Raw genomic sequence first — 27,024 nt, 5'->3', positions numbered from 1 at the left:
ATTTCCATGCATACAATCCATTGCACTGCCATGACTGCTGCTGCTGTTATGTTGCACTGTCTTTGGTACTTGTGTTTCTTATACATTACCTCTTGGTTCTGGAGGTATCTATGGTTATGTGTTGCTACTTTGGTTAACGAAATATGTTTAATTATGCTATGACTTCATCGGGTTGCAAAGTCCTGATTTCATTTGATTGGATTTATTTTGTCTAAATGGCAAGTTCTAAATCATCCTTTTCATGACAACTGTGATGTGTGTTCCTTTACTATAAAGTTGACCCCCTTGTATATCAGAGATTTTGGTTTCTACTTTATACACTTCATTCTAGAGCATTGTGAACGAAATTGTCTTCTTCTAAAAAAAAAAAAAGGGTTTTGAATTATTTTCTGACTTCTACATAAAAATCAAATTAAATCATCAATGTTCCTTATGCTTTATCATTTGCTGCATTTGAATACTCTCTATTTTGCATCTTTTGAAAAAAAAAATATTTTGTTGAGATGAAAATGATGAAATTGAATTTCACAAGTCAAGGTAATTATTAAGTTTGATTTTGATTGTGGTAACAAGCCATGTTAAAGAATTGTTTCCAAACAGAAAAAAAAGGAAAAAAAAATAAAAAAAATTGAGCTTTTATATTGCGCAATATCCACTAAATGTGCTTAAAGCTCTTTACAAGGGGTCCCTGGCCAACAGCAACATTTAACATTTAGGACGGGACGGACAGAACATTGAGAGATTTATATGCTTTAAACATTTTTGAAACCGTTCTATTTATGTAATTATTTTCTTCTTTACAAACCACCCTCTTTTCCTTGGCCTCTTTTGTCATATATTAATAAAGGAAACGAACAAAAAACAAATACTTTACAAACAAAAACAAACCAAAACCGATGAACAAAGTCACCATTATGTATTTAGCAACTGAAATTTATACACTTTGATTGTTGGATTTCTGATTGATTTTGAATTATCAAGGAGTATTTTCTTGTTCACCTCATTGCATTGAGATTGACCTTTGACTTTTTACTTCTCAACTGTGTCTTAAGGGGATTATGGGGTGTGGGTGTGGATGACCCACCCTGTCATCGATGGGCTTTCAATATTTTAAAAATTAGCAAATTATTCAATTCAAATGATAATAATAATAATAATAATAATAATAATAATAATAATAATAATAATAATAATAATAATAATAATAATAATAATAATAATAATAGTAATAATAATAATAATAATAATTATAATAATAATAATAATAATAATAATAATAATAATATTAATAATAATAATAATAATAATAATAAAAATAATAGTAATAATAATAATGATAATGATAATAATAATAATAATAATAATAATAATAATAATAATAATAATAATAATAATAATAAAAATAATAGTAATAATAATAATGATAATGATAATAATAATAATAATAATAATAATTATAAATATGATAATAATAATAATAATAATAATAATAATAATAATAATAATAATAATAATAATAATATAATAATAATAATAATAAAAATAATAGTAATAATAATAATGATAATGATAATAATAATAATAATAATAATAATAATAATAATAATAATAATAATAATAATAATAATAAAATAATAGTAATAATAATAATGATAATGATAATAATAATAATAATAATAATAATAATAATTATAAATATGATAATAATAATAATAATAATAATAATAATAATAATAATAATAATAATAATAATAATAATAATAATAATAATAATAATAATGATAATGATAATAATAATAATAATAATAATAATAATAATAATAATAATAATAATAATAATAATAATAATAAAAATAATAGTAATAATAATAATGATAATGATAATGATAATAATAATAATAATAATAATTATAAATATGATAATAATAATAATAATAATAATAATAATAATAATAATAATAATAATAATAATAATAATAATAATAATAATAATAATAATAATAATAATAATTATAATTATAATTATGATAATAATAATGATAATAATAATAATAATAATAATAATAATAATAATAATAATAATAATAATAATAATAATAATGATAATGATAATAATAATAATAATAATAATGATGATGATGATGATGATGATGATGATGATGATGATGATGATGATGATGATAATAATGTTTCATATAGATGCTGAAATATCTGTAGAATGTCTTGAAGATTTTGTGTCTCACTTTTGTTTTTATCCTCTCTCAAAATCCATTTTGGATTGATCATTTCTGTGCCAATCCCCTTATTATTTATGCAGTCCACATCGTAAATGCAACAATAATGGTGATTTAATTATACTGTGAAAGAATTCTGGGTTTATGTCATGGAGCATCAGATTCAACCTGTTTTATATTGTTAATAACATTAACATTTGTGTTCTATTGAATCCTTTCAAATGACTTGCAGCAATGCCTTTCTCTTCCCATTGGCTGATAAGCACGACTGCCATTCAGTATTCCATGGAATGCTATGTGTCATGAGTGACATAAATTTGCATGAGTCTCATTGCGTGGGAAAATATAGGTTATATGGCGTCGTTGATGCCAGAATGGACTTGGAGAATTTGTTAAAAAAATAAATGAAAAATATTTTTTAAAGGAATTTATTATAAAAAAATAAATGTTATTTATTGCTTGAAATTAGAAGCACCTTTTGTTCAAATGGATATTTTATGTAGTTTATGTTTAGATATTTGGGGCAGTTACCTTAGTCATTTCATTGATAAACCTTTTTCAAAATGGGGTCCATGATTTTATCATTTCTTTAGGAAGAGTTGGTCTGAAATATTAATTTTCCAAAACATTTAATGTGTTGATATTGTAGACACTCGATATAGTTCTCGATATAAGTTTCTATTCATTTTAATTTAGGTATTCAATTTTGATCGAATGCTGCTTTGAATCAATTGCAAAAGTTAGATACATCAATACATTTTGAATTAGATTTATCAGCTTTTAAATTTCAAGTTTTGTTGGTGATATGACAGCTACTATTCTGAGGTTAAAGAGATGCATTTTGTATATATACAGGATTATGTATGCTCTGCATTTATTTAAAACAAACAAGCAAACAAAATAAAACAAAACATGTCAATATAAAAATCAATATAAAAAACAAAACAAAGCAAGTTTTATAAGAGCCTTCTAAGATCCAGGTTTTATTAGCTTACATCTAAGTATGTGACATATACATAGGAGAACAGGGCTTTATTGAGTGGATACAATATATTATTGGATATTAGAAACACGTCATTATTACATTTTGAGCGTTTGATATCGGAGCAGGATATCTTTGCATCCCTGATCTTAACGACTTAATTTTTTTAAAAAGTGATGATTCCTTACTGGTTATTTATTTATTTTAGTTATGGTTATATTTTGTGTTTAAAGGTCATTATAATTTCATTTTTACTTTGTGTTCATGCAGCACACAAATGATTTTGCCCGACAAACATCTCACATCGAGTCTAATGCAACGTTCATTCAAGTGGCGAGTCTATGGTACGCATTGCTGTGAGAACCATCACTCTCAATGTTTTTAGAGGTAAGACGTGAAGAACTAACTTTTTATTCAACATTCGTTAAACAAGGTTATTGAGTTTAAGAATATCACAAAAGGAAAAAGCTGATAAGGTTTTCCTTCAACTCATTACTCTTCTTCCCCCCCCCCCCCTCCATCTCTCTTTCTCTCTCTCTCTCTCTCTCTCTCTCTCTCTCTCTCTCTCCTCTCTCTCTCTCTCTCTCCTCTCTCTCTTCTCTCTCTCTCTCTCTCTCTCTCTCTCTCTCTCTCTCTCTCTCTCTTTCTCTATCTCTCTGCTATTAGTCAGGATTTTACAATGACTTTCAAGAGAGGCATTTTATTAAAGTTTAAATAAATCATTTAATTTAATCATTGACAATGTTAACAAAAGTCAGATCAACTTATATACATATTTTATTTATCTCTACAAGTTGATGACAAGGCCATGTTGTCATACATTCGTAATCGGACGGCAGCTCCATACTTCTCCAATCTGGTCTGGTTTATCGGCAATCACATCTTGGATTTGGATACTTGTGTCAGACATGATCATGAGTAAGTTTCATATTTCACTTTGTAAAATTGATATATATATATATATATATATATATATATATATATATATATATATATATATAATATATATATATATATATATATATTATATATATATATTATTTATATATATATAATTATATATATATATATTATATATATATATATATATATATATATATATATATATATATATATATATATATATATATATATATATATATATATATATAAATGAGTGTTGGTGGGTACTTGTAGGTACGAGAGTGCTTGATAACGTTGGTTAGAACATATAAAAATTGAAATTAAAAAATACGTGAGTGATCTTATTTATTTATATATATACATTGTCGCCATGAATTCTTAACTTTATATTTATACATTTTTATGCATGCCATGTCAATAAAGTACATTCTAAGAAGTTGTTTTATTTTTCATGCTTTGATTTTTCTCTCCCATTTCTCCAGCCACCGTAGCAGAGACAGGTTGGCAGATCTCGTGGCCGAACACCTTGACCATCTTCACTATTTGAATGACATTTTCCTTATTGATATACACACACTTAATGAGGTGGGTACCAATTTCATTATTCTTAATTTTAATGTTGCCGTGTAATTTGTATTTCAATTGCCTTTGAGCAAAGGGGGTGAAGTGGCCGAGTGGTTAAGGCATTGCACTGTGACACGGAAGGTCCCAGGTTCGAGCCCCACTTCAGACACTTTAGTTTTTTTTCTTTGGGCAAGATTATTAACCCCTAATTTGCTCACTTGGACAACATGGGTTATTCCTGTTGACATCTTTTTTGATGAATTATCTATTTTCCTTCGTTTGACGATATCATATGATGTTGTCGCGGAAGGGCATAATTTATTAATTTTTTTAAGCAAATGGGTTGGAGGGGGGAAGGAAGATTACTGAATAGATAAGGCATTGCACTTATATTGTGAGGATCTGGGTTTGAGCCCAGCTTTGGGTGTCTCATTTTTTTTTTCTTCCTTGAGCAAAATAATTGACCTCCATTTTTCACTTTGCTGTGCTGCATTGTAATTTCATTCTATTCCTGATATAGATCCTAATTACAAATATAACGATTGTGGGATGAATAATGGGAGTTTAAGTCTGTTACTTCTTCTTGTAATAACATTGGCGTTAACAGTACATTGAAAAGAAATGAACAAAATATGATTTATAACTGCTTAAAAAGAAAGAAAACAAAATACCCAAGACAGTGCATTTGGGTTCAAAACCTTCAGCCAACTACAACAAACAATGAAAATATAGATACATTACTAAAAAACCAGATTGACAGATAAATATTCAGCATGCCCTTTCTGTATTAACTCACTCAATCCTAGAGACTTTTGCTGGCTTTTCAAAATTGGAAAAAAAAATGTATTAAAAATGAGCATGTACGTAGTTTTATTCAACTACCATTAACGTGTAAAAACTATAAAACATTAGCTTTGATAGTAAGCTTATAATTTGTCTCAGAAAAAAGTAATAAATAGGCACGGGGTAAAAGTAACTACGGTTATGGTCGGTTTTAGGGTGGAGTGAGTTAAGATCTTTGAACCCTGAAAAGTTTCATGTTTGGTATTTTGTTCTTTTTTGGAAGCTGTTATACTGGGTGGGGATCCTGACCTCCCATAGCGGGCAGGGAGGTACATACTGTGTCTTCTATCCCCTTATATCTGTTATCCAACATGCTTTCTGTCTTTGTCTCGGAATAAGATTACTTGGTTTTGTCCTGGCACTGGCCGGAATCCTAGCTGGGAGGAAAACAGTCAAATGCATAGTTATTGTTTTGGGAGATGATATTTTTTTCCTTGTAAATCATCTCTCTGTTATGTATTATTTTTATTTTGAATGTATAATGTAAGCATTTGAGTGTGTTCCTCTTTGTTGGATTTTGTGCTTGTGTCTGGATGAGACTTGTAGGTGATTTCAAACTAAGTACATTGGCGGTGTGCTCTTGGAATCTACATCTGATCCCTATTTGTTCTCAATTCCCCTTTGTCTTACTTTTTCTTGGGTGCTTTAATTGTAATTCTAGAACTTTTTACTATCCCATTTTCTTCCTTTTTACTGGCGCTGATATAACCTAAATGTGTTGGAAGCGTCGTAAAACCCTTAAAAACAAAAAACAACGAAGCTGTTCCATTCATTTTTGTTTATTGCAGCTATGTGGTCTAGTGGTATGACACTCGCTTTCGGATTGGAAGGTCCTGGGTTCGAGCCTTGCTCAGCGCATATTTAGTCATTGGAGAAGGCTCTTCACTCACATTCTCTCACCGTACTCCGGTGTAAAATGAGTACCTGGCCATTAACAGCGGCTATGTGGTCTTGTGGTATGACACTCGCTTTCGGATTGGAAGGTCCTGGGTTCGAGCCTTGCTCAGCGCATATTTAGTCTTTGGAGAAGGCTCTTCACTCACATTCTCTCACCGTACTCCGGTGTAAAATGAGTACCTGGCCATTAACAGCGGCTATGTGGTCTTGTGGTATGACACTCGCTTTCGGATTGGAAGGTCCTGGGTTCGAGCCTTGCTCAGCGCATATTTAGTCATTGGAGAAGGCTCTTCACTCACATTCTCTCACCGTACTCCGGTGTAAAATGAGTACCTGGCCATTAACAGCGGCTATGTGGTCTTGTGGTATGACACTCGCTTTCGGATTGGAAGGTCCTGGGTTCGAGCCTTGCTCAGCGCATATTTAGTCATTGGAGAAGGCTCTTCACTCACATTCTCTCACCGTACTCCGGTGTAAAATGAGTACCTGGCCATTAACAGCGGCTATGTGGTCTTGTGGTATGACACTCGCTTTCGGATTGGAAGGTCCTAGGTTCGAATCTTGCTCAGCGCATATTTAGTCATTGGAGAAGGCTCTTCACTCACATTCTCTCACCGTACTCCGGTGTAAAATGAGTACCTGGCCATTAACAGCGGCTATGTGGTCTTGTGGTATGACACTCGCTTTCGGATTGGAAGGTCCTGGGTTCGAATCTTGCTCAGCGCATATTTAGTCATTGGAGAAGGCTCTTCACTCACATTCTCTCACCGTACTCCGGTGTAAAATGAGTACCTGGCCATTAACAGCGGCTATGTGGTCTTGTGGTATGACACTCGCTTTCGGATTGGAAGGTCCTGGGTTCGAATCTTGCTCAGCGCATATTTAGTCATTGGAGAAGGCTCTTCACTCACATTCTCTCACCGTACTCCGGTGTAAAATGAGTACCTGGCCATTAACAGCGGCTATGTGGTCTTGTGGTATGACACTCGCTTTCGGATTGGAAGGTCCTGGGTTCAAATCTTGCTCAGCGCATATTTAGTCATTGGAGAAGGCTCTTCACTCACATTCTCTCACCGTACTCCGGTGTAAAATGAGTACCTGGCCATTAACAGCGGCTATGTGGTCTAGTGGTATGACACTCGCTTTCGGATTGGAAGGTCCTGGGTTCGAGCCTCGTGCTCGGCGCATAGTTGAGTCCTTGGAAAAGGCTCTTTATTCACATTCTCTCACCGTACTCCGGTGTAAAATGAGTACCTGGCCATTAACAGCGGCTATGTGGTCTAGTGGTATGACACTCGCTTTCGGATTGGAAGGTCCTGGGTTCGAGCCTCGTGCCTGGCGCATAGTTGAGTCCTTGGAAAAGGCTCTTTATTCACATTCTCTCACCGTACTCAGGTGTAAAATGAGTACCTGGCTGTAAACGGCGTTGTCTTATGTCCGAAAAATTGTAATATCGCCTAACAGGCATCATGTCTCGTCCTACATATTATGTGTTGCTGTTGGCCAGGGACCCCTTGTAAAGCGCTTTGAGCACGTTTAGTGGATATATATATATATAAAAGCTCAATTTTTTAGCAGCTTAGTATCGCTTACATTGAAGAGTAGGACTTTTACAAGATCTTGACAGCCTCAAAACTCTGGCCCAGGACCGTGACCAATGGAAATAATTAACAACATGGATGGAGAGAGCAGCTATACTTATCAACCATGACTGAATCACACAACTCTCAGCAAGCGTCATTCGGACTGAGAAGCTTACTACTTACTTTACATGGATGAAGATTGGGAAAAGCATTTCCTGAAGTTGCTTTAGCTGCTTCTTTTAGGGATTTTGGCAGATGTTTTGTCACATTTTAAATTTCTAATATGTTTATCATTATTTTTTAATTTTATCCAGGTTTTGACAGACAAGCTATTAAATAGATTGCTGATCCCTCTGTATGTGTACTCTCTCACCAAAAGAAAGAAATTTACTGAAGAGTCGGTAAGTTCAATCTGTTTTGGTTAGATTAGCAATTTTTAAATATTTCATTATGGAAACGATATATATATATTTTTCATCTTAAAGACAAAGGTATGATTTCGTAATTTTATTTCATTTTCAATTTCAATCAGATTTTAAAGAATTAAAAAAAAAAAACCCACTACAGCAGCACACACTTATAACAAACACATTTATAATGAATTATCATAAATAGATTGCAAACATGGTCTGTGAGCTGTTTTTCTTTTTCTCTGACTATTTCAAAAAATTATTATGCATATAACGAACATGCCATAAGGAACTGATAGTTTTAATAGAGTCATGGGTGCTTAGCAACATTTTCCCCTTTGTATTTGACTGATGTAACGAACCAGTCTGTAAAGTCCTCTGTAGTCTACTCTCAGCAACTACAAGGCATAATTGTTGTGGTACATATTTGACTGATGTAACGAACCAGCCTTAAAGTCCCCTGTAGTCTGCTCTCAGCAACTCACAAAATACAAGGCATTATAATTGTTGTGGTTTGCTATTTCATTGTGGTGCAATAGATCTTGTTAACCTCATAAACATTTCAGTACATGCATTCATTCACCGCTTTGTTACTGCTGCTTAATCATATGAATTTCAGATAACAGAAGGTGCTGTGTTTAATATAGAAGAACAAATTTTGACCATTTTTAAAACGGTTAAATTTGCATTAACCCTCTCCTTACCACCTATTAGAAAATCGTCACATTTGTTACGATGCAACCGTCACTTTTCTCATCCAGATTTCATTTCTTTTTACTATAGCTATAAAAACTTGACATTCTGTAATAGAGCTCGTATTGTCGAACAATATTATGAATACAACATGCTTTTTGCTTTTCTGTTTGAGTAAAAAATGTCTGTTTTTCTGTTGGGTGGGTGTGAAGTTTTGGGGAAAATTCTGAAAATGTCTGGTAAGGAGAGGGTTAATACATTTTTAAATGGTCTGCAATTTTATTATTGATAATGGTTGACTAGTATTTCATGGGAGTGGAGGAGATAGAATCATCTTTGTAAGGAAGTCTGAGTTACATCCCTCTGTGTGTGTGTGTGTGTGTGTGTGTGAGTTTATGTATGAATGAACGTTTGTATTTGTTTTTATGTATGTGTGTGTTTTTGTTTGTGTGTGTGTTTATTTTTTAAAAGATGAATAAATATTTATTTTCTTCAATTTTCAGGACGACAGAAAACATATCAGCTGTGTTGTCTCTCTCTTTCTGTTGTCTCAGGTAAACACATTTCAAAGAAAAATATTTTTGTGTTTTTGTGAATAGAATTTAATTGAATAGAATTTCATTTCATTTGGATTCATTAGCACTGGGATGTAAATTGCTGTCATTACGAGCTTGTGCCACTGTGGAGTTGCAGCATGTAAAGAAGGGTTTGAGTTTAACGCTCTTTTTTGGCAAATATTGGTAAACCGTTGTGTAAGCTTCTTGCACATAAATGCCGTCTCCTTTAGAAACTATTGTACTTACTTACTTATCCGAACCAGCGACCACATGAGCTCTAGCCCTTCGGTCTTGTGCCATGACGTAGAAGTTAGACGTCTTTTGTAGTTGTTCCAGGTGACTATAAAGTGTGTTACTGATGCTTGGATTTGGTGGGAGGAATGTGCATCTCAGGTCTTCAAGAGGTTGACATTCAAGCAAGTGGTGTGTTACTGTTTCATAGAAACTATTGTAAAACAGAGAGGTTTCTCTCTTGTCAAACACTGTTGATTTTGTCCAAGATTATCTGACTAATACCTGAAAAACATTGTTTGTGTTGCAATATTTCATTTTTGTATGAAGTCCACCAGGAGAATTAGATTTGGAAATATAGATAGTTCGAAGATGACGTCACTCAGGACTTTGTTATTGTTTTTTGCCATCCGCGTTTATGAGTAATGCTCACTGAACTGTATTAACCGGACTATAAACGTTCATGGATACACACAGTTTTGTGTGTTGGTCTGTTATACTTCCGGATGGCAATGTTATGAGCTTCTTAGCCAAGCGCATACTATCTATAGATAATAACAAGAAATGAAGTGAGTAGAAAAGTGCCAGAAGACAACAGAATAAAATCTTCACGGCAGTGATGGGGGCTCGAACCCACGACCTTACTGGTATGACAACTATGTGTCGTACGGGATTGTGGATATCTTATAATTATACAGTAGAGTCACGACTTCCCCGGCCAGGCGGAGTTGTCATTCATACCAGTAAGGTCTCGGGTTCGAACCCCCATTTCTGTCGCGAAAGTTATTTATTTTATGTTGTCTTTTAGCACTTTCCTACTTACTTCATTTCTTGTTATTATCAATATAAGCGCCTGCTCCACTCACTTTTCTAAATTGAAAATGTAGGTGATGTCATCCATGGATTAGGTGTTGTATGATGGGTATTTTATATTTATCAATATCAGCTTACTTAAAAGTATGAAATATTTTACATGGTTCAGTAAGGTATCACACTGCTTTATTTTGAAGTCTTTAAAAAATCTAAAATGCTTTCCTCTAATCAGTGTTGGCTTTATTTTTGTTTCATACATTTAATAGTTAAAAAAATAATTAAAAATAATTCCCTTTATTCAGCCCATAGGGGAAACTTGTCTCTAGGGTCTACTCCAAGGGAAGACTGGAATAATCCAGGCATCAGCTGCAGTGCAGCGCCGCAAATTGAGCTAGGACTTGCTCAAGGCCACACAGCACAGCGGATAATTGAACTCGGTACCTTTTGGGTACGAAGCAAAGATCGCACCGCTGAGCCACGCTGCCCCTTTTTCCTCTTCTGATTCTTCACTAGTTCCAAATGACATTTTACTATTATATTCACAAGATAAAAATATTCCTTCTTAAAATACAGTACCTTGTATCAAAACCAATATTCTGTCCTTTTTTGCTCATTAGGTGTTCCTCATCATCCGTAGTCCTCCTCTTATACAACAGTTGGCTGAGGTCATCTTTCAAGGAGACATGGCCTTAGCTCAACCCTCACATGATAGCCAAGGGTCACGCAATTCTCCAAACGTAACCAGGGTAAGAACTGATCTTAAATTCTAAACTAACGATAGAAAAAAATTTTGACCAGATTCTCAACATTTTAAAAATTATCTTCCTTATAAATCTAATACGTGCCATGCTTGAGTAAGTGTCTCCCTCTCTATCAAAGAAATATTGATGTAAGAATGGATACACGATATATTTTTTTTCTTTTAACTCACTCAACCCTAACGCCGACTATATCCGTAGTTTACCCGGGTTACTTTTACCCCATGCCTATTTATTACATTTTTCTGAGACAAAATATAGGTGCAGTATCAAAGCTAATGTTTTTAGTTTTTACATATTAATGATAGTTGAATAAAACTATCTATGTACATGCTCATTTTTAATACATTTTTTTCCAATTTTGAAAAGTAGCAAAAATCTCTAGGATTGAGTGAGTTAAACTAATTTTTACAATAAGAGACAATGGGAGTAAATGAGGCTTTATTGTTGGATAAAACAGCATTACGAAATATTTAAAAAAACATTTTAAAAGCAAAATTAAGCATTGTTTTTCCTTCCCATCCACCCACGACTTTCATATATTTCTTTATATTTTATGTAGTGTTATGCCATGATATGTATTAATATATATATTCAATTGAGTTATGATTGATTCATTATCACTTGTCTATATATATATATTCACATCATACCAGAGGCGTGAGTTTCGGCAACCCAGGGAATCTTTAGAGAAGACTCTAGAGAATACCCGACCTATCCGTAGGTATGATCCACAACAGAATATTCAAAGTCTCAGTTCCATGGGAGATGAGCAAGCCTCTTCATCAGCAGTTGGGACATCGGTTGAAGTCCTTTCAAGCCCTTCAACTGGTAAGTAAAGATGGTTGAATTTGGATGAGAATTATTATTGAAAACAATGTTATTTGTGATGTTGAAGATATATGCAATTTGACTCAATTATTCAAAATATTTCTTGAATTTTAATATTGTAGTTTGATAGGATAATGTTTGTAAAGGTATTAACCTTTTTTTCTCAACAACTTTGGAGACAAAAAAAAAAGGTAAAATTATCCCAAAATAACTTATCATTAAAACAAACGATTATAAAGCTTCACATATCAAATAGTCGAATTAATTAGACTTAAGCTACCTTGAATACATCTGGGAAAATTGAAATAGTTGACCCTAAAATTATTTATTCCAAAATTTATTGACATAGTTAAGAACTAATTTTATAGCACATGGTCATGTGATCAAGGACCTTGAAGTCGGCGTCATTTACTAAAGTGCCAAGACAGTTCAATTTTACCCAATTTACTGTTTGTTGATTGATGGAATGTCACCATGCCATGTCACTAAGACAGTTGTGACCACACATGATTCTTGTCTGATTTTAAAGATTATTGGCAACAGAATGCATTGCTTTCATTATCAGAAATTTCATGGACTTTTAAAAATGTAAACATTTAAAAGCAAATGTTGAGCGCTATTTATAATCACCAATTTATGACTTTTGATGATTTAAAAAAAAAAGAAAAAAAAAGACTTGCACTGGTGATTAGGTTTCCAAACAGTTTTGTTTGTCTGATGTAATATATCAACGAGATGTGTTATGATAATGATGATTATGATATTTATTATTATTTCTTTTGCTTCTGTTATTCATTGATGGTGTTGAAAACTGTCTTTCTTTAAAAAAAAAAAAGGAGTTATCTCTCATCATTTTTATCACAGAGGGAGCCCGCAGTCCTAGCAGTGAAGTCTGTTCAGGTGACACGGAGCTGTCAAGTCCCACACAAAATTCCACAGATGAAGAAAAGCTAATGGGAAGAACTCGGCTCATTCGGCCTTCCATGGTTCCTGAAAATCCTCAGAACACTTTTACTTTGGAGAACAGGTATAGTATTTGTGGTCTTGTAGTATGACACTTGGGTTGTGACTTATAGATCCCAGATTTTAGGGGGGTTTGGATGGTACAATCTTAAGTTCTTGGAAACTGTTCTTTACTCATTGTCACCATACTCGCGTGTAAAATGAGTGACTGGCTGTTAACAACAGCATTGTTTGTTGGAAAAAGATTGTAATGTCCCCTTTCAGGAGTTGTCTTTGATGTTTAGTGATTTCTTGTAAAGGTCATTAATGGCATATATACATCATGTCTCACAAATTGTTGTTGGCTTGAGACCTCTTGTAAAGTTCCTGGAGCACCCTCAATTGATATTTTGTAATATATAAAGCTTTGAAACAGTTTGTGAATATTGTGTCATATAAAAGCTCAGCTTTTTGTTATTCTTTTTTTCTGTTTGTTTTTTTGTTTTTTTTTGGTTATATTTTTAAAAGAAATATGGTAAGTGAAGGCTTGAGTTTTTGAAGTAAAATAAAATTTTAAAAAGAATTTTCAATTTAATTTGATTCCAAGGCTTCTTAATGCAAACATTCGGTCATATCTTGGGTGAGAAGCAACAGCTAAATTAGTATATCTTTTAACTTAGATGCTTGTATATATCTATAGTTCCAATCTAAATGCAGCCAATTTGTATGGGTCTCATGGCTGTTAAGAACAACCAAGAATCATTTTCTCCATTGTATTTTGTTTTTTTTTCTTTGTCATACATGCATTTACAAAGTCATATTACATGAATATGAAAATGTATTGGTTTTATGAACACATTTCTATAATAATGCTCCTTTGTTTTATTTTGAGAATGCTTAAAAATTTATATCACGATATTGGAGATTTATTTTTATAGTATCTTATCATAAATATATTGCTTGTAATTTTTAATTGTTTTCAGACCTTATTTAGAGTCCATCTTTTTAGCACTGGAATGCAGTGAGAATGATTATGCAGCATTGTTTGCTCTGTGTTTACTGTATGCAGTTGGAAAAAGTGATGGTAAGAGAGCAGTCTTAAAAATCCCTGAAATGTAATGGAAGCCGATTAAGTAAATTAAATTAAATTACACCCTTCCGCCACGACATCGTAAGATATCGTCGCTTAGGCATTCCATGAAGGAATATAGATAATTCATCAAACAAGATGTCTGATGTCAACAGGAATCACCCATTTTGTCCAAGTGAGCAATTTGGGGGTTAATAATCTTGCCCAAGAAAAAAACCTAAAGTGCCTGAAGTGTGGCTCGAACCCGGGACCTTCCGGGTCACAGTGCAATGCCTTAACCACTCGGCCACTTTGCCCCCACTATTAAATAAATACCGAATATAAAAATTATAGAACAAAATTGAATACAACAGCTTCCATGAAGAGTTTAGGTGGAATATTGTGCATCTTACAAGAACTGGCAAACAAATTTAAGTAACCAGATTTGACTGTAATCAAATTTGCAATTTTTGTAAATAAAGTAGTTACAGAGAGTGAACGTATGGGGTTATATTTAAATGTAAAAAAGACAGAATGCATGGTTGTATCAAGGAGAGAAGAAATCCAACTTGTAACTTAATAAGCAGAGGAGAAACTATAAAACAAGTTCAGACACTTAAATATCTTGGATACATAATAACTTCTGATGGCAGATGTAGCATGGAAATAAAACGAAGAATTGCAATAGCTAAAGATAGTTTTAATAAAATGAGTCTAATTTTCAAAAACCACAATATCTCAATGACAACAAAACATAGAGTTTTGAAGGCCTATGTATGGTCAGTATTATTATATGGCTGTGAAAGCTGGACAATTACAGAAGACATTAGAAAGAAACTGGAGGCAGCAGAAATGTGGTTTCTTAGGAGGATGTTAAGAATCTCATGGACAGAGAAGAAAACTATTGAAGAAGTATAAGAGCAAGCTGAAACTAAAAGGTTATTAATTCGTACAACAAGAAAAAGACAAATGCAATTTTTAGGGCACCTAAATTGACATAAATGTATTGAACATCTTGCTCTCACAAAGATAGAAAGTAAAAAGAGTAAAGGTAGGCCAAGAAAAACATATTTGAATAGTTTGAACAGCTGGGTGACAAAGAAAGAGAAGAGTAATATTAGTTTTCTGAGGTTATCTGATCAGAGAGATGAATGGCGTACCATGATCACCGATGTCTGGCACAGACTTGGTACTTGAAGAAGAAGTAAATAACTAATTGCTGCCATTCGGATCTTGTTAAAAAAGTATTCTTTATGATTTGATATTTTTTTTGGTAGTATTCAAAGAGAATTGAAAGCTTTAATTTTTTTTTTTTGTTTAAAAAAAAAAAGATGTTTTTTTTCCTTCAATAATTTTAATGATAAGTACTCGAAATTCCAGGGCCCAGGACACTGTATTTTTTGTGTGAGAAAAGGAGGCATCCAATTCGTAAGAAAGTTTCAAGATATATTATTAGTTTTAATAAAGGAAACACACACACACACACACACACACACACACACACACACACATAATAATAAAAATAATAATGCTGAAAACTTATATAGCGCTATAGCTCCGAGACACCAGACTCCAAGTGCTTAAATTACAAATTACTTTGGCTGAAACATACTCATTCACACAAACACACACAACACAAACCAGAGAGACCTGTCTTGCTTCTCATGCCATCTACTAAACGAAACAGATATGTTTTATGCGAACGTTTAAAAATAGACAAAGATTCTTACACACACACATACACACACACACACACAACACGAACCAGACAGACCTGTCTTGCTTCTCATACCGTCTACTAAAGACGAAACAGATACGTTTTAAGCGATCGTTTAAAAATAGACAAAGATTCATACACACACACATACACACACACACCCATACACACACACACACACACCCATACACACACACACCCACACACAGACACACACACACACACACCCATACACACACACATATACACACACACACATACACACATACACATACACTTTTAATCTCAGATTCACCCTTTTTTTTTTTCCAAGCACAACTGATGGCCTGAAAAGTAGGGCACCCTTCCGTAGTGCAAAATAAAAATCTTAAAAGTTTCTTGAGATACATACTGAAAAGCAAGATCTATGAATTTGTTTTCATCATGTGAGAGATAAACACAAACAACATTAATCATATATACTTAAAACCTTTTAGTTGGAATGAATTATTTTATTCAACAAAAACAAGAAAGAAAGAAAGAAAATGATGTAACATGCAATACAGTTTACCCAGAGAAGATATTCATGGGTAATTTTCATGTACACTGTTAATAATAATAATAATAATGCTGAAAACTTATATAGCGCTATAACTCTGAGACACCAGACTCTAATCGCTTAAATTACAAATTACTTTGGCTGAAACATACTCATTCACACACAAACGCATAAACACACACACACACACACTCACGCACAACACAGAACAGAAACCAGACAGACTTATCTTGCTCCTCATACCATCTACTAAAGACGAAACAGATATGTTTTAAGCGAACGTTTAAAAATAGACAAAGATTCTTTTTCTGTTCTCGTTCATACAATTCTTTTACAATTTGTTTTCAGGTGTTTCTCAAACCTTACTTGATTCAGTCCTCTTGCCAACTGACAGGTCAACTGTAAGTGAAAAGTTAGAATTATCTATTGAACAAATTGTGCTCTGTCATCGTTATGGTTGATATCAGTGACTAAAATGATTTTATTTTACTAATAAAAGTTAATTTTTATGTTCAATATTGTCTAAATTTACTTCAAACAATTTGATAAAACTAAGTTTTTATTTTTTGTTGTTGCCCTTTTGAGCTTGAGCTATCAAATAAATGACCACATAGAGCTAAGTAATTTAATAATAAAAAATTGATAATTTAGATGAAATCCTGGTTACCCTTATACTGTTGGGTGGGAAGGGTGGTAGACAATTATCTAAAATCTCTGAATTAAATCTGAAGTTGTAAAACAGTTGTTCACAAAGATCCAAAACTTATTGTATTATTTATATATTAAAAATAAAAGTTGTCAAATTTAAGATTTTTCATTTTTTTTTCTTAATGATTCTGCTTTGTACTTTTAAAATCTTTATTTATTATCATTTAAAAATTGTAGTTTATTAATTTGTCGTTATATCTTCAATCAATGACATTTCAGCGTAAAGATGGTTACAATCTGTACCTGGTAGAGAGACTCATTCGCATCATTGAGTTAGCCTGCCAGACTGGTGAGTATCAAATGATATCCATTCTTTTCAGCAATGTAAATATAATTCATCAGATTAAAATCGAAAAATTAAAAAAAAATTTTTTTGGCCTATCATGTCAGCTTGTAACTTTAAAAATGCATCCTTGTTTTAAGAAGAGTTCCACTTTGTGTTTTTAAATGGTTATCAAATAATCTCCTGTCATCTTTTCATTTGATCTGTGCTATCTCTATTTCTTTTTTTCACCTCCATGTCATTTCCTCATTTCTCTAACTTATATACAACTGTCTTGCTGTCAATTTGTAAAGAAAATGAAAGAGTAAAGGTGGCTCACATATGTTGAATCAATATTAACAACGTTTTGGTCATTTGCTTTCTTCAGGGGACCGACAAAACATACAAAATAGTAACAAAAACTCAACTTCAATAGATAAAAGTAATAAAGAATGAGAGACAACGAAGGGCTGAGACCGAATATATTTTATTGTTTCAACATATGTGATGCACTCATACATTTTCATTACAAGTTTACTGATTCTTTTAGGCACATTTTAAATTTAGATTGCTGTCAATTTGCGACTTCCTCTTCTTTTTCTCACTTTGTAAACGGCTCATTCCATTTATTGTTTGTCTATCTCTTACACTCTCCTCCTCTCATCTCCCAAATAAACCCCATCACTCTTTTATGTCCACTTCCTATCTCATTGGCAGTGTTTATAAACATTTGGGATTTTCTCTGTTCTTAGTTTTAATTTATTATCACTATCAATCAACAAACACAATTTCTAAACAATAACACTGTGATATAGGGATATCAGGATATGATTTTATGTGAGTAACATAAAAGGAATATATGCTGGTACTGATTAAAGATCTGGAAGTTGATAGTCATTGTTTGTTCAGATCGTCTTTTTCTTAATTTTTCATTTAAATGTTGATGGAGGGGTACAGATTTCAGATTTGTTCATATTTATTATTATTAAGTCCCTCAATTGTTCCCAAAAACCTGACTAAGTGAATAGGAGAATAGCTTATTAGATATAAATGCATACATTCAAGTCAGTCATTTGCTGAAATTATTGATTTTTTTAACAGGAAACAAAGTTCGACTTGCAACTCTAGAAATGAGCATCAAGCTGTTGAAGCTTTTGGTAAATACAGAAACCCAGTCCTTTTTACAAGACAGACATTTAGCATGTATAGAGAATGCTAAAGAATGCTGTACCCAAATGTTAAGGAATTTCTACAAGGCACGTATTTCAATATAATTTGATTTTTTTTTTTTTACAATCTGCTATTTTATATATTTTTATAACTAACTACCTCATGGTTTATGATTTCAATGGACAATATCTCTCCATTTGTTTTTAAAAAAATAAGATTTTATAAAATTAAAATCTTTGAAACTTTTTTTGTCACATCATAACTCATGGGAACATTGGTTTTATTTCCTTGCTGTCCATAACTTTTTAATGATAAATTGGAAGACACAGAAGGATGAAGTTAGATTGCAGTTAGATTTGTTATCATACTCAATCCCCCTATTTCTAGGTCAATATTTAATGAGCTATTCTTAATACTTCTTTTATCAGTTGCTGTGAAGTTGAGCAGGATATAATTTTTGAAATTATTTTAAACTTTTTTTTCAACAGAGTGAAGAAATTTTCCTTGACATGTTTGAGGATGAATACAGAGAGATGAAGGTAAGAGATGATTTAGCTGATTGGGATTTAAGCATAATTTATTTTGGTTAATAATGAGTGAGAGATAACATAGATGATTGGGAATTAAGCATCATTTATCTTGGTTAGTAATGAGTGAGAGATGATATAGATGATTGGGAATTAAGCATCATTTATCTTTGTTAATAATGAGTGTGAGATTATATAGTAGATTAGGATTTAAGCATCATTTATCTTAGTTAATTAAACTGGAGCATGAATTCAGCTTCAATTCAACGTTGTTTTTCACAATAGTGCAACAATTTATCTGTATAAATGTTGTTTCATTTCAGACTCATCCCTTAAACGTGGAATACATGATGCAAGACGCCTCCATCCTGTTGCCTCCCACTGGCACTCCCCTCACAGGCATCAACTTTAATAAACGCCTTCCCTGTGGGGAGGTGGAGAGAGCCAGAAAAGTAAGTCTCTCTCTCTCTCTCTCTCTCTCTCTCTCTCTCTCTCTCTCTCTCTCTCTCTCTCTCTCTCTCTCTCTCTCTCTCCCTCTCTCTCTCTCCTCTCTCTCTCTCTCTCTCTCTCTCTCTCTCTCTCCTCTCTCTCTCTCTCCTCTCTCCTCTCTCTCTCTCTCTCTCTTCTCTCCCTCTCTCTCTCTCTCTCTCTCTCTCTCTCTCTCTCTCTCTCTCTCTCTCTCTCTCTCTTCATAGATCATTTCTTGTAGTGTCAATAAAGTCATGTATAGTTTTTCAATTTGGCATAGAATTATTTGAACGTAATTCTTGAAATAAACAGAGACATAACTGTTGTTCTTTTCGGGTGATATATGAACTTGAATGCATTTTGAGAGGTAATCACTAACTTCTTTTGATCATTTGTCTTTCTTAGGCCATTCGAGTGTTCTTCTTGGTCAGAGATTTGTCCTTGACATTGTTACATGAGACGGAGACACAACTACCACTCACCAAGGAAAATGTTTGTATCAAAACTAACGATGTGTTGGATCTGAGTGAGTTGAATTGGAAATTTTATTTACTTACTCTCTTTGTTACTATTTATTCTTGATTTCAATCCTTCACAATGCATGAATAAATTGCTGTATTCTCATTTAATTTTTTTATCAAAAATAAATGCAGCAACTTCAAAACAGAAAAAAAAAACAAACTAAATCAAATAACATGGACTTGCTAGGCTGAAGTCCTTCTTCGGGCAAACACAAGGACAATTATTGTTTTTGTTATGGACTTACCATGGAAGACTGAAATGTATCTTGTTAAGCACATTTTGTTTTTGATAATTAAAAAAAACAAAAACTGCCCTTCCGCCACGATATCATCAGATTCGTCGCCTAGGCATTCCATGAAGGAATATAGATAATCCATCAAACACGATGTCTGATGTCAACAGGAATCACCCATGTTGTCCAAGTGAGCATATTGGGAGTTAATAATCTTGCTGAAGGAAAAAGAAACTAATTTTTCTACCTTAAATTTGCAGCATGTATAATTTACTTACTCATAGTAAATTTGAGCACCTAGTCATCATAAGCAGCATTACAAATGAATTCACGAATAATTTACACAATTCAGAAATAGAATTTGGAGTTTTATGAAGGATTCCATGTCAATTATGTTGTAAACCTGTGGTTTAAGGTTCGATATGGTCTTGAATCATGGTGAATGCAATTTGGACATTCATTTTCTATGTTTTATAATTTCTAATCCGTCACTTTGACTTTTATGCTTGTTAAATTGATTATATTTTTTTGTAAATTTTCAGACAACAGTGATCTAATTGCTTGTACAGTTACACGGGAAAGGTAAATTTGCCCATTGAATTCATCAGATTGGTTTTCCAGACCACAAATCATGTGATATATTTCTTTTAAAAAATGATTAATAATTTATAACTCACAGAGTTTAGATTCTTGTTTTGGGCAATGGATTGTTTGTTTGTTTGTTTTTGTTGTTGTTTTTTTTAGTTGCCCCGTTCAGAGGTCTTTATGAAATTTTGACTGTGCAAGATATAGATAGTATGCACTTGGCTTAGATGCTCACAACATTGCCATCTGGAAGTATAACGGACCAACACACAAAACTATGTGTAACCCTGAACATTTATAGTCTGGATAATACAGTTTAGTGAGAATTACTCATAAACGCGGATGGCAAAAAAGCAATAACAAAGACCTGAGTGACGTCAACTTCATATTATCTATATAGGACTCAGTTATGAACAAGAGCCTATCAATTTGAAAGTTCTCTTTTGGGATTTTAATGATAAAAAAAGGGGATTGATTATAAAAACATTGTTTTTGTCATCATACTTTATGCTTGATTTTGTATCTTTTATTTTCATACTTCATACTTGATTTTTTTTTTTTTTTTTAAATTTATCATACATCATACTTTATTTATTTATTTTTTTTTGGTGTTTTTTGTTCACTCACTTCATATTTGTTTTTGGCTCATTCTTTCAGTCGTCGTCAAGAGAGAAGGTTCCTTGTTATAGATCCAGTACAGTTAATTCTTGTTGAACCGGACTCCAAACGTTTAGGATGGGGAGTTGTTAAATTTGTAGGGTTTTTGCAGGTATTTGTTACTTTTTACTTTTACATATTAATGTTGCATGATTGATTTAAGTAATGGACTTTTTCATATTAGAACAATTTTTTAAAATGGAGAAGGAGGATGAGGGAGAGGAGGAGAAGAAGACGACGACAATGACATTTATGAGGGATGAGGAGGGGGAGGAGGAGCAAAAGTATCAAAGTTTATAATGCGCATAAATGGGCTAATTACAAGCTAAAAATGTTACATTTCATAAAAGATATGAAGTTAAACAATTGTTTATTGTTGTTTTAAAAAAATTTTTTTGGTTTATTTTAGACTTTACACGTTTTAAGTTATTAAGCTAAAGCTAAATAAAGAATCTGGCCTTTATAACTCAATATTACATGTAATAAATGATTAAATAGAACTAGAGATCTGGATTTGGCCATATTGCTGATATGACATTATGTACTTAAATCATGTAACACCTTGAGTTTAAATAAGAATAATAATAATAATGCTGAAAACTTATATAGCGCTATAACTCTGGGACACCAGACTCTAAGCGCTTAAATTACAAATTACTTTGGCTGAAACATACTCATTCACACACACAAGCGTACACACATACACTCACACACAGACACACAACACACAATAGAAATCAGACATACAAATCATCCTTTGTATCGAATTTCATTCTGATGAGAATTGACATGACATGACATTCCCATTTATCTTTATAATCCCGTTCCAACAGGATGTGGAAGTGACAGGAGACAAGGACGACAGCCGCCTTCTCCATGTGGTCGTTCACAAGCCGCAAGCCACTATCCATGCCAAGCCTGTACCCATCCTCTCGGCACGCTTTGTATTCGATGACCACATTCGGTGCATGGCGGCGAAGCAAAGACTGATTAAAGGACGCCAGAGAGCCAGGCAGCAGAAGATGACCACCATTGAAAGGCTTCTGGATATTGCTCAGGATATGGAAAGAGGACACTTCACACGCTCCGGACCAATCCCAGGTAAATTACTTTTCTAGTCATGTTTTGAAAATCTGGTCCAAGAATTCTCTCAATGTGCGGCTATTTGGTCCAGTGGTTTTTTACACTTGCTTTCGGATTGGAAGGTCCTGGGTTCAAGCCTCACTCGGCGCATAGTTGAGTCCTTGGAGAAGACTCTTTACTCACATTCTCTCATCGTACTCAGGTGTAAAATGAGTACCTTGCCGTTAACAGCATTGTCTCTGTCCGAAAAAAATTGTAACATTGCCTAACAGGCGTCATGTCCCATTCTAAATGTTAAATGTCGCTGTTGGCCACGGACCCCTTGTTATGCGCTTTGAGCACATTTAATGGATATTGCACGATATAAAAGCTCAATTAAAAAAAAATTTTAAATGTTGTTTTAAACCAAGACATGTCAATTTGATGATGAGTCAAGGATGGATCGTATACTTTTTCAGAGATCGCTTTTTTTTCTTTTTTTTTTTTCGTTTTGAGGCTTTCGTTTAGAGGCAAAATCTCTTGTAGATGTTTTGACATAGTCTGGGGTAAGCCAAATTTCTTGGTATGATACGAGTTGCTATGAAGTAATCTACAATTTTCTGCAATTAACCTATAGAACATCTCGCACTGTGGGTCCTTTATTTGCTGGTAAGATATACACGTGAGCACATATGGGACACATTGGCAATGTCATGGCTTTGTTAGACAGAACCTTCATAGAATAAAAAAGTAAAGGAAGAATGAAGAACACCTTTCTTTTTTATTCATAAACAAAGAACTAAAAAACCTAACCTTTTCTTAGCTTTTAGTAAATACTTGGATAACTGACAATTTTTTTTTTTCAATTCATGTCCAGGAAGGAGTCACCCAGTGAGAGTAGACACATCAGCCAAGAGTAGTCCCATCAATATCCCACAATCATCATCTGCATCCCAACAGCAGCCCACAACTGCTGCTGCACCCACTACATCAACACTTCTTGCCCATGCCAATGCTGCTGCAGCTGGTTCCAGACCAGCCAGGCGGGTCACACCTGAACAACGTAAGATGCTGCAGGCTAAAGCAGCACAACGTATCAAAAGCAGACAGCAACAACAACAGCAGAGTCAACAAGAGCAACAAAGCATAACTGATGGAGCAACAAAACAAAGCATGAACATCCCTGGAAGTGCCAAGCAAGTTTTAGATATCAAAGACGTAGATGGTAGCAATGTTGTCGTGGAAGCCAACTCTGCATCTGCTGCTTTGACACTGAACAACACCAAATCATCATCATCTGATATTGGCATTGGTGCCATCAGAGGTAATGTTCTTAGATCAGCACAGTTATGGCCAGCAGAATCCTCCTCCTCTTCGTCCAACAGTAACAATTCTTTTGCCATTCCCATGGAAGATTTGTCTCAAAGCAGATTTAGCAGAGGAAGAGCTTATTCCAGTGAAAGAGCTCCCAAACCTTTGAAAATGGTGTCTCAGAGGGAGATGTTCAAATTCCAAAGAAGTCTCTCTCATAGTCCAAGTCGAAGCATAGTAAAAAATCCCGACACCTCTGCTCTTTTATATTCAGAAAAATATGAGGCAACCAGGAGATTATCGGCACCAGGTATGGTTGGAGCATCCCTTAATAGACATATTCCAACCCCAGCATCAGTATCAAAGGTATCCACAGCTACACAAGTTGGTCGTACCTATACAAGTTTTCCAAAAGAACAGCAGAGTTCCATGTGGGCTGAGAAGGTTGATTCATCTAGTCATACCCCTGCTACAATGAGACATCATGTTGTCAGTGCAACAGCGACCCTCATTCCCGATTCTGATCTTTCAATGGAAAGAAGGAAAGACGAAATAAGCAGTCTAGGAGAAGCAACACCAGAAGGCGTATCTCTGTCACAATCTATTGCCATGGGCGGTGCCAGGCCCAAGCAACCTCTGATGGGACCACCTCCACCCCCAGCTCCACCTGTAAAAGCCCAAGCACAACGAGAAGTAGCTGCAGGTGGTGGTGGGAGTGGAACCTTACCACTATCTCGTGGTAATGTACAAGAATTGAGCCTTCAAGGTCTACAGCGAGCTGTCCCTAGCGCAGGTGCTAGTCGAGATAGCGGTGACAGCGGTGCTTCTGCTATCAGTCCAGAAACTCCCTCCAGTGACTCGGCTGTTTCCAGCGATGCCAGTATGATAAGCTTAAGCAGTATGGCTGGAAGCGAAAGTAGCATGGATGTAGACTCGGATAATAATGCCGCAGCCACAGGGTCGGCTATGATTGTTGCCGGTGCCATAGGAGGGGTCGGTATCGGCGGTATGGTCAGGCCAGCAGGATCAGCCTCCCAGCAACTGACTCAGCTTGCCCAGATGGTACAAGAGCATTATCCATACAGCAGCAGTCCTGGTGACTCGGCCAAGAAGCAGCAAAACACTGGTTGATTAAGGTTGAAGTTGCGTTGGAGCAATGGAGCAAAAACTATACTGAGTACTGTGAACAATAATATAATAAGTAGTAGAGGCCGCACCACTTGCTATTCTTGTTCGTGTTAATTGTGAATGAGAGATACATTAACATATTTAAACTACCATATCCACTTCAGGTGATCATTATGTCTTCGTTGTTGTATTTTTTTTTTCTCTCTCAGAGATAGGAATGTATTACTTAAATGTATATAATAATAAACAAAAATGAATATAACGGCTTCGAAAGCCGTCAACCTGTTTTTAAGTAATGTAATTGTTTTCATTGTTCTTTGTTGTTAGCTGAGGAAGGGTTTTGAGCTCGAAAAGTTCCGTGTTTGGTATTTTGTTCTTTTTTTTGAAGCTGTTATACTGGGTGGGGTCTTTTGACCTCCCATGGTGGCAGTAGGTCACTTGCTGTGTCTTCTATCCCCCTATATCTGTTTTCTGAGTTGCTTTGTCTTAATCTTGGAATGGGATAACTTGGTTTTGTCCTGGCCCTTGCCGGAGTCCTTGGCTGAGAAGGAAGCAGTCAAATGTATGTTTTTAGGGAGATGATATTTTTTACTTTGTAGATCATCTCTCTGTTATTTATTGTTAGTTATATATTCTATTTTGGATATATTCTGTAAACATTTGAGTGTATTCCTCTTAGTGAGATCCTGTGTTTATGTCTGAATGAGACTTTTAGGTGATCTCAAAATAAGTACATCGATAGTGTGTTCTTGGAATCTACATCTGTTCCTATTTGAACTAATTCCCTTTTGTCTTACTTTTTCTTGGGTTCTTTAATGGTTTTCTTGGGTTCTTTAATGGTTTTCTTGGGTTCTTTAATGGTAAATCTAGAATTTTTTTACTATTACATTTTCTTCATTTTACTGGTGCTGATATGACCTAAATGTGTTGCAAGCGCAATAAAAACCCTTAAAAACAAATAAAACGAAGCTGTTGTGCACATTTTTGTTTATGGCTATTTACAGTTCACAGCTTCTAGCAGCTTAGTATCACTTTGACTTACTCAAATGTACATCAATCATGAGAATGAAATGAATCATTTTTGTTAAGACCAAGTGTATGACAGTGGAATGGTATGCATAGTTGTATTGGATAACATAAAATGCCTTTTTATTCGCTCTTTACCCTTTCTTGAATTCATAGCTTATGCTCATATTAACTGCTCCAATATCTTGCTCTCGGTTTAGCACAAAGGATTGCTCTTTGGAAAATTATTACACAATTTTGTAGTAAATATAAATTGAAGTCATAGTCTTCAGATTTTTTATATTTAGGAGATTTCTTTTACTGTTAAAACTCATAGAATGGTTACAAAGACATTCATTCATCTCGTCCACCCCTTCTAACTATAATTTGATGCACTATTATAAATCAAAACGTTAGACTGATCTTACATATCTCTCACTCCCATGAATACGATACGACTCTTTCACAAGATGTGTAGTAAGAAGATAAATAAGAACTGTAAAATGTAGACAAAGCAGGAGCCACTCAATGGTTTGGGGAAATCACCTCCTGTTCCCTTTAGAGCAGGCGAATATTGACCCTCTTTGGACCTATGGATTCTTTATTGATTCACAGTCTTGCCGTAACCCCCGATATCATTTGTTCTTTCCATGTTCCTGGGTGGGGTTCCTACCTCCCATAGCGGGCAGGGAGGTACTTGCTGTGACTTCTATCCCTTCTTTTCTGTTTTCCAATTGCTGTCTGTCTTTGTCTTGGAATGAGATTGCTTGGTTTTGTCCTGACCTTGGTTGGAGTCCTTGGCTGAGAGGGAAACAGTCAAAT

General features: G+C 34.1%; 2 protein-coding genes across 2 annotated transcripts in view; both read left to right on the top strand.

Moving 5' to 3' along the window:
* Nucleotides 1–3,552, top strand: part of LOC144974029 (protein CLEC16A-like) — a gene marked incomplete at its 3' end in the record, with an annotated part of 44,381 nt that extends 40,829 nt beyond the window's left edge. Inside the window, exon 7 of the mRNA XM_078916918.1 lies at nucleotides 3,487–3,552. Coding sequence (XP_078773044.1) covers nucleotides 3,487–3,552 — 66 coding nt within the window. The remainder of the gene's footprint in view (nucleotides 1–3,486) is intronic.
* On the top strand, nucleotides 3,487–26,161 carry LOC144973727 (protein CLEC16A-like). The gene is made up of 19 exons (XM_078916556.1): nucleotides 3,487–3,603; nucleotides 4,011–4,134; nucleotides 4,602–4,704; nucleotides 8,321–8,407; nucleotides 9,613–9,663; nucleotides 11,328–11,456; nucleotides 12,125–12,299; nucleotides 13,164–13,326; nucleotides 14,225–14,325; nucleotides 16,914–16,966; nucleotides 17,493–17,562; nucleotides 18,637–18,791; nucleotides 19,194–19,244; nucleotides 19,556–19,684; nucleotides 20,106–20,226; nucleotides 20,997–21,036; nucleotides 21,697–21,808; nucleotides 22,530–22,797; nucleotides 23,636–26,161. Exons 1-19 carry the CDS (start codon nucleotides 3,558–3,560, stop codon nucleotides 25,198–25,200), a joined length of 3,543 nt encoding a protein of 1,180 aa, XP_078772682.1. The 5' UTR covers nucleotides 3,487–3,557; the 3' UTR covers nucleotides 25,201–26,161.
* The last annotated feature ends 863 nt before the right edge of the window (nucleotides 26,162–27,024 follow it).

This window comes from Berghia stephanieae, chromosome 5 (assembly GCF_034508935.2).
Source record: "Berghia stephanieae isolate SIO BIC M18660-M18661 chromosome 5, UCSD_Bste_1.3, whole genome shotgun sequence".
Taxonomy (NCBI): domain Eukaryota; kingdom Metazoa; phylum Mollusca; class Gastropoda; order Nudibranchia; family Aeolidiidae; genus Berghia; species Berghia stephanieae.
This window is presented reverse-complemented; position numbering and strand designations above follow the sequence as displayed.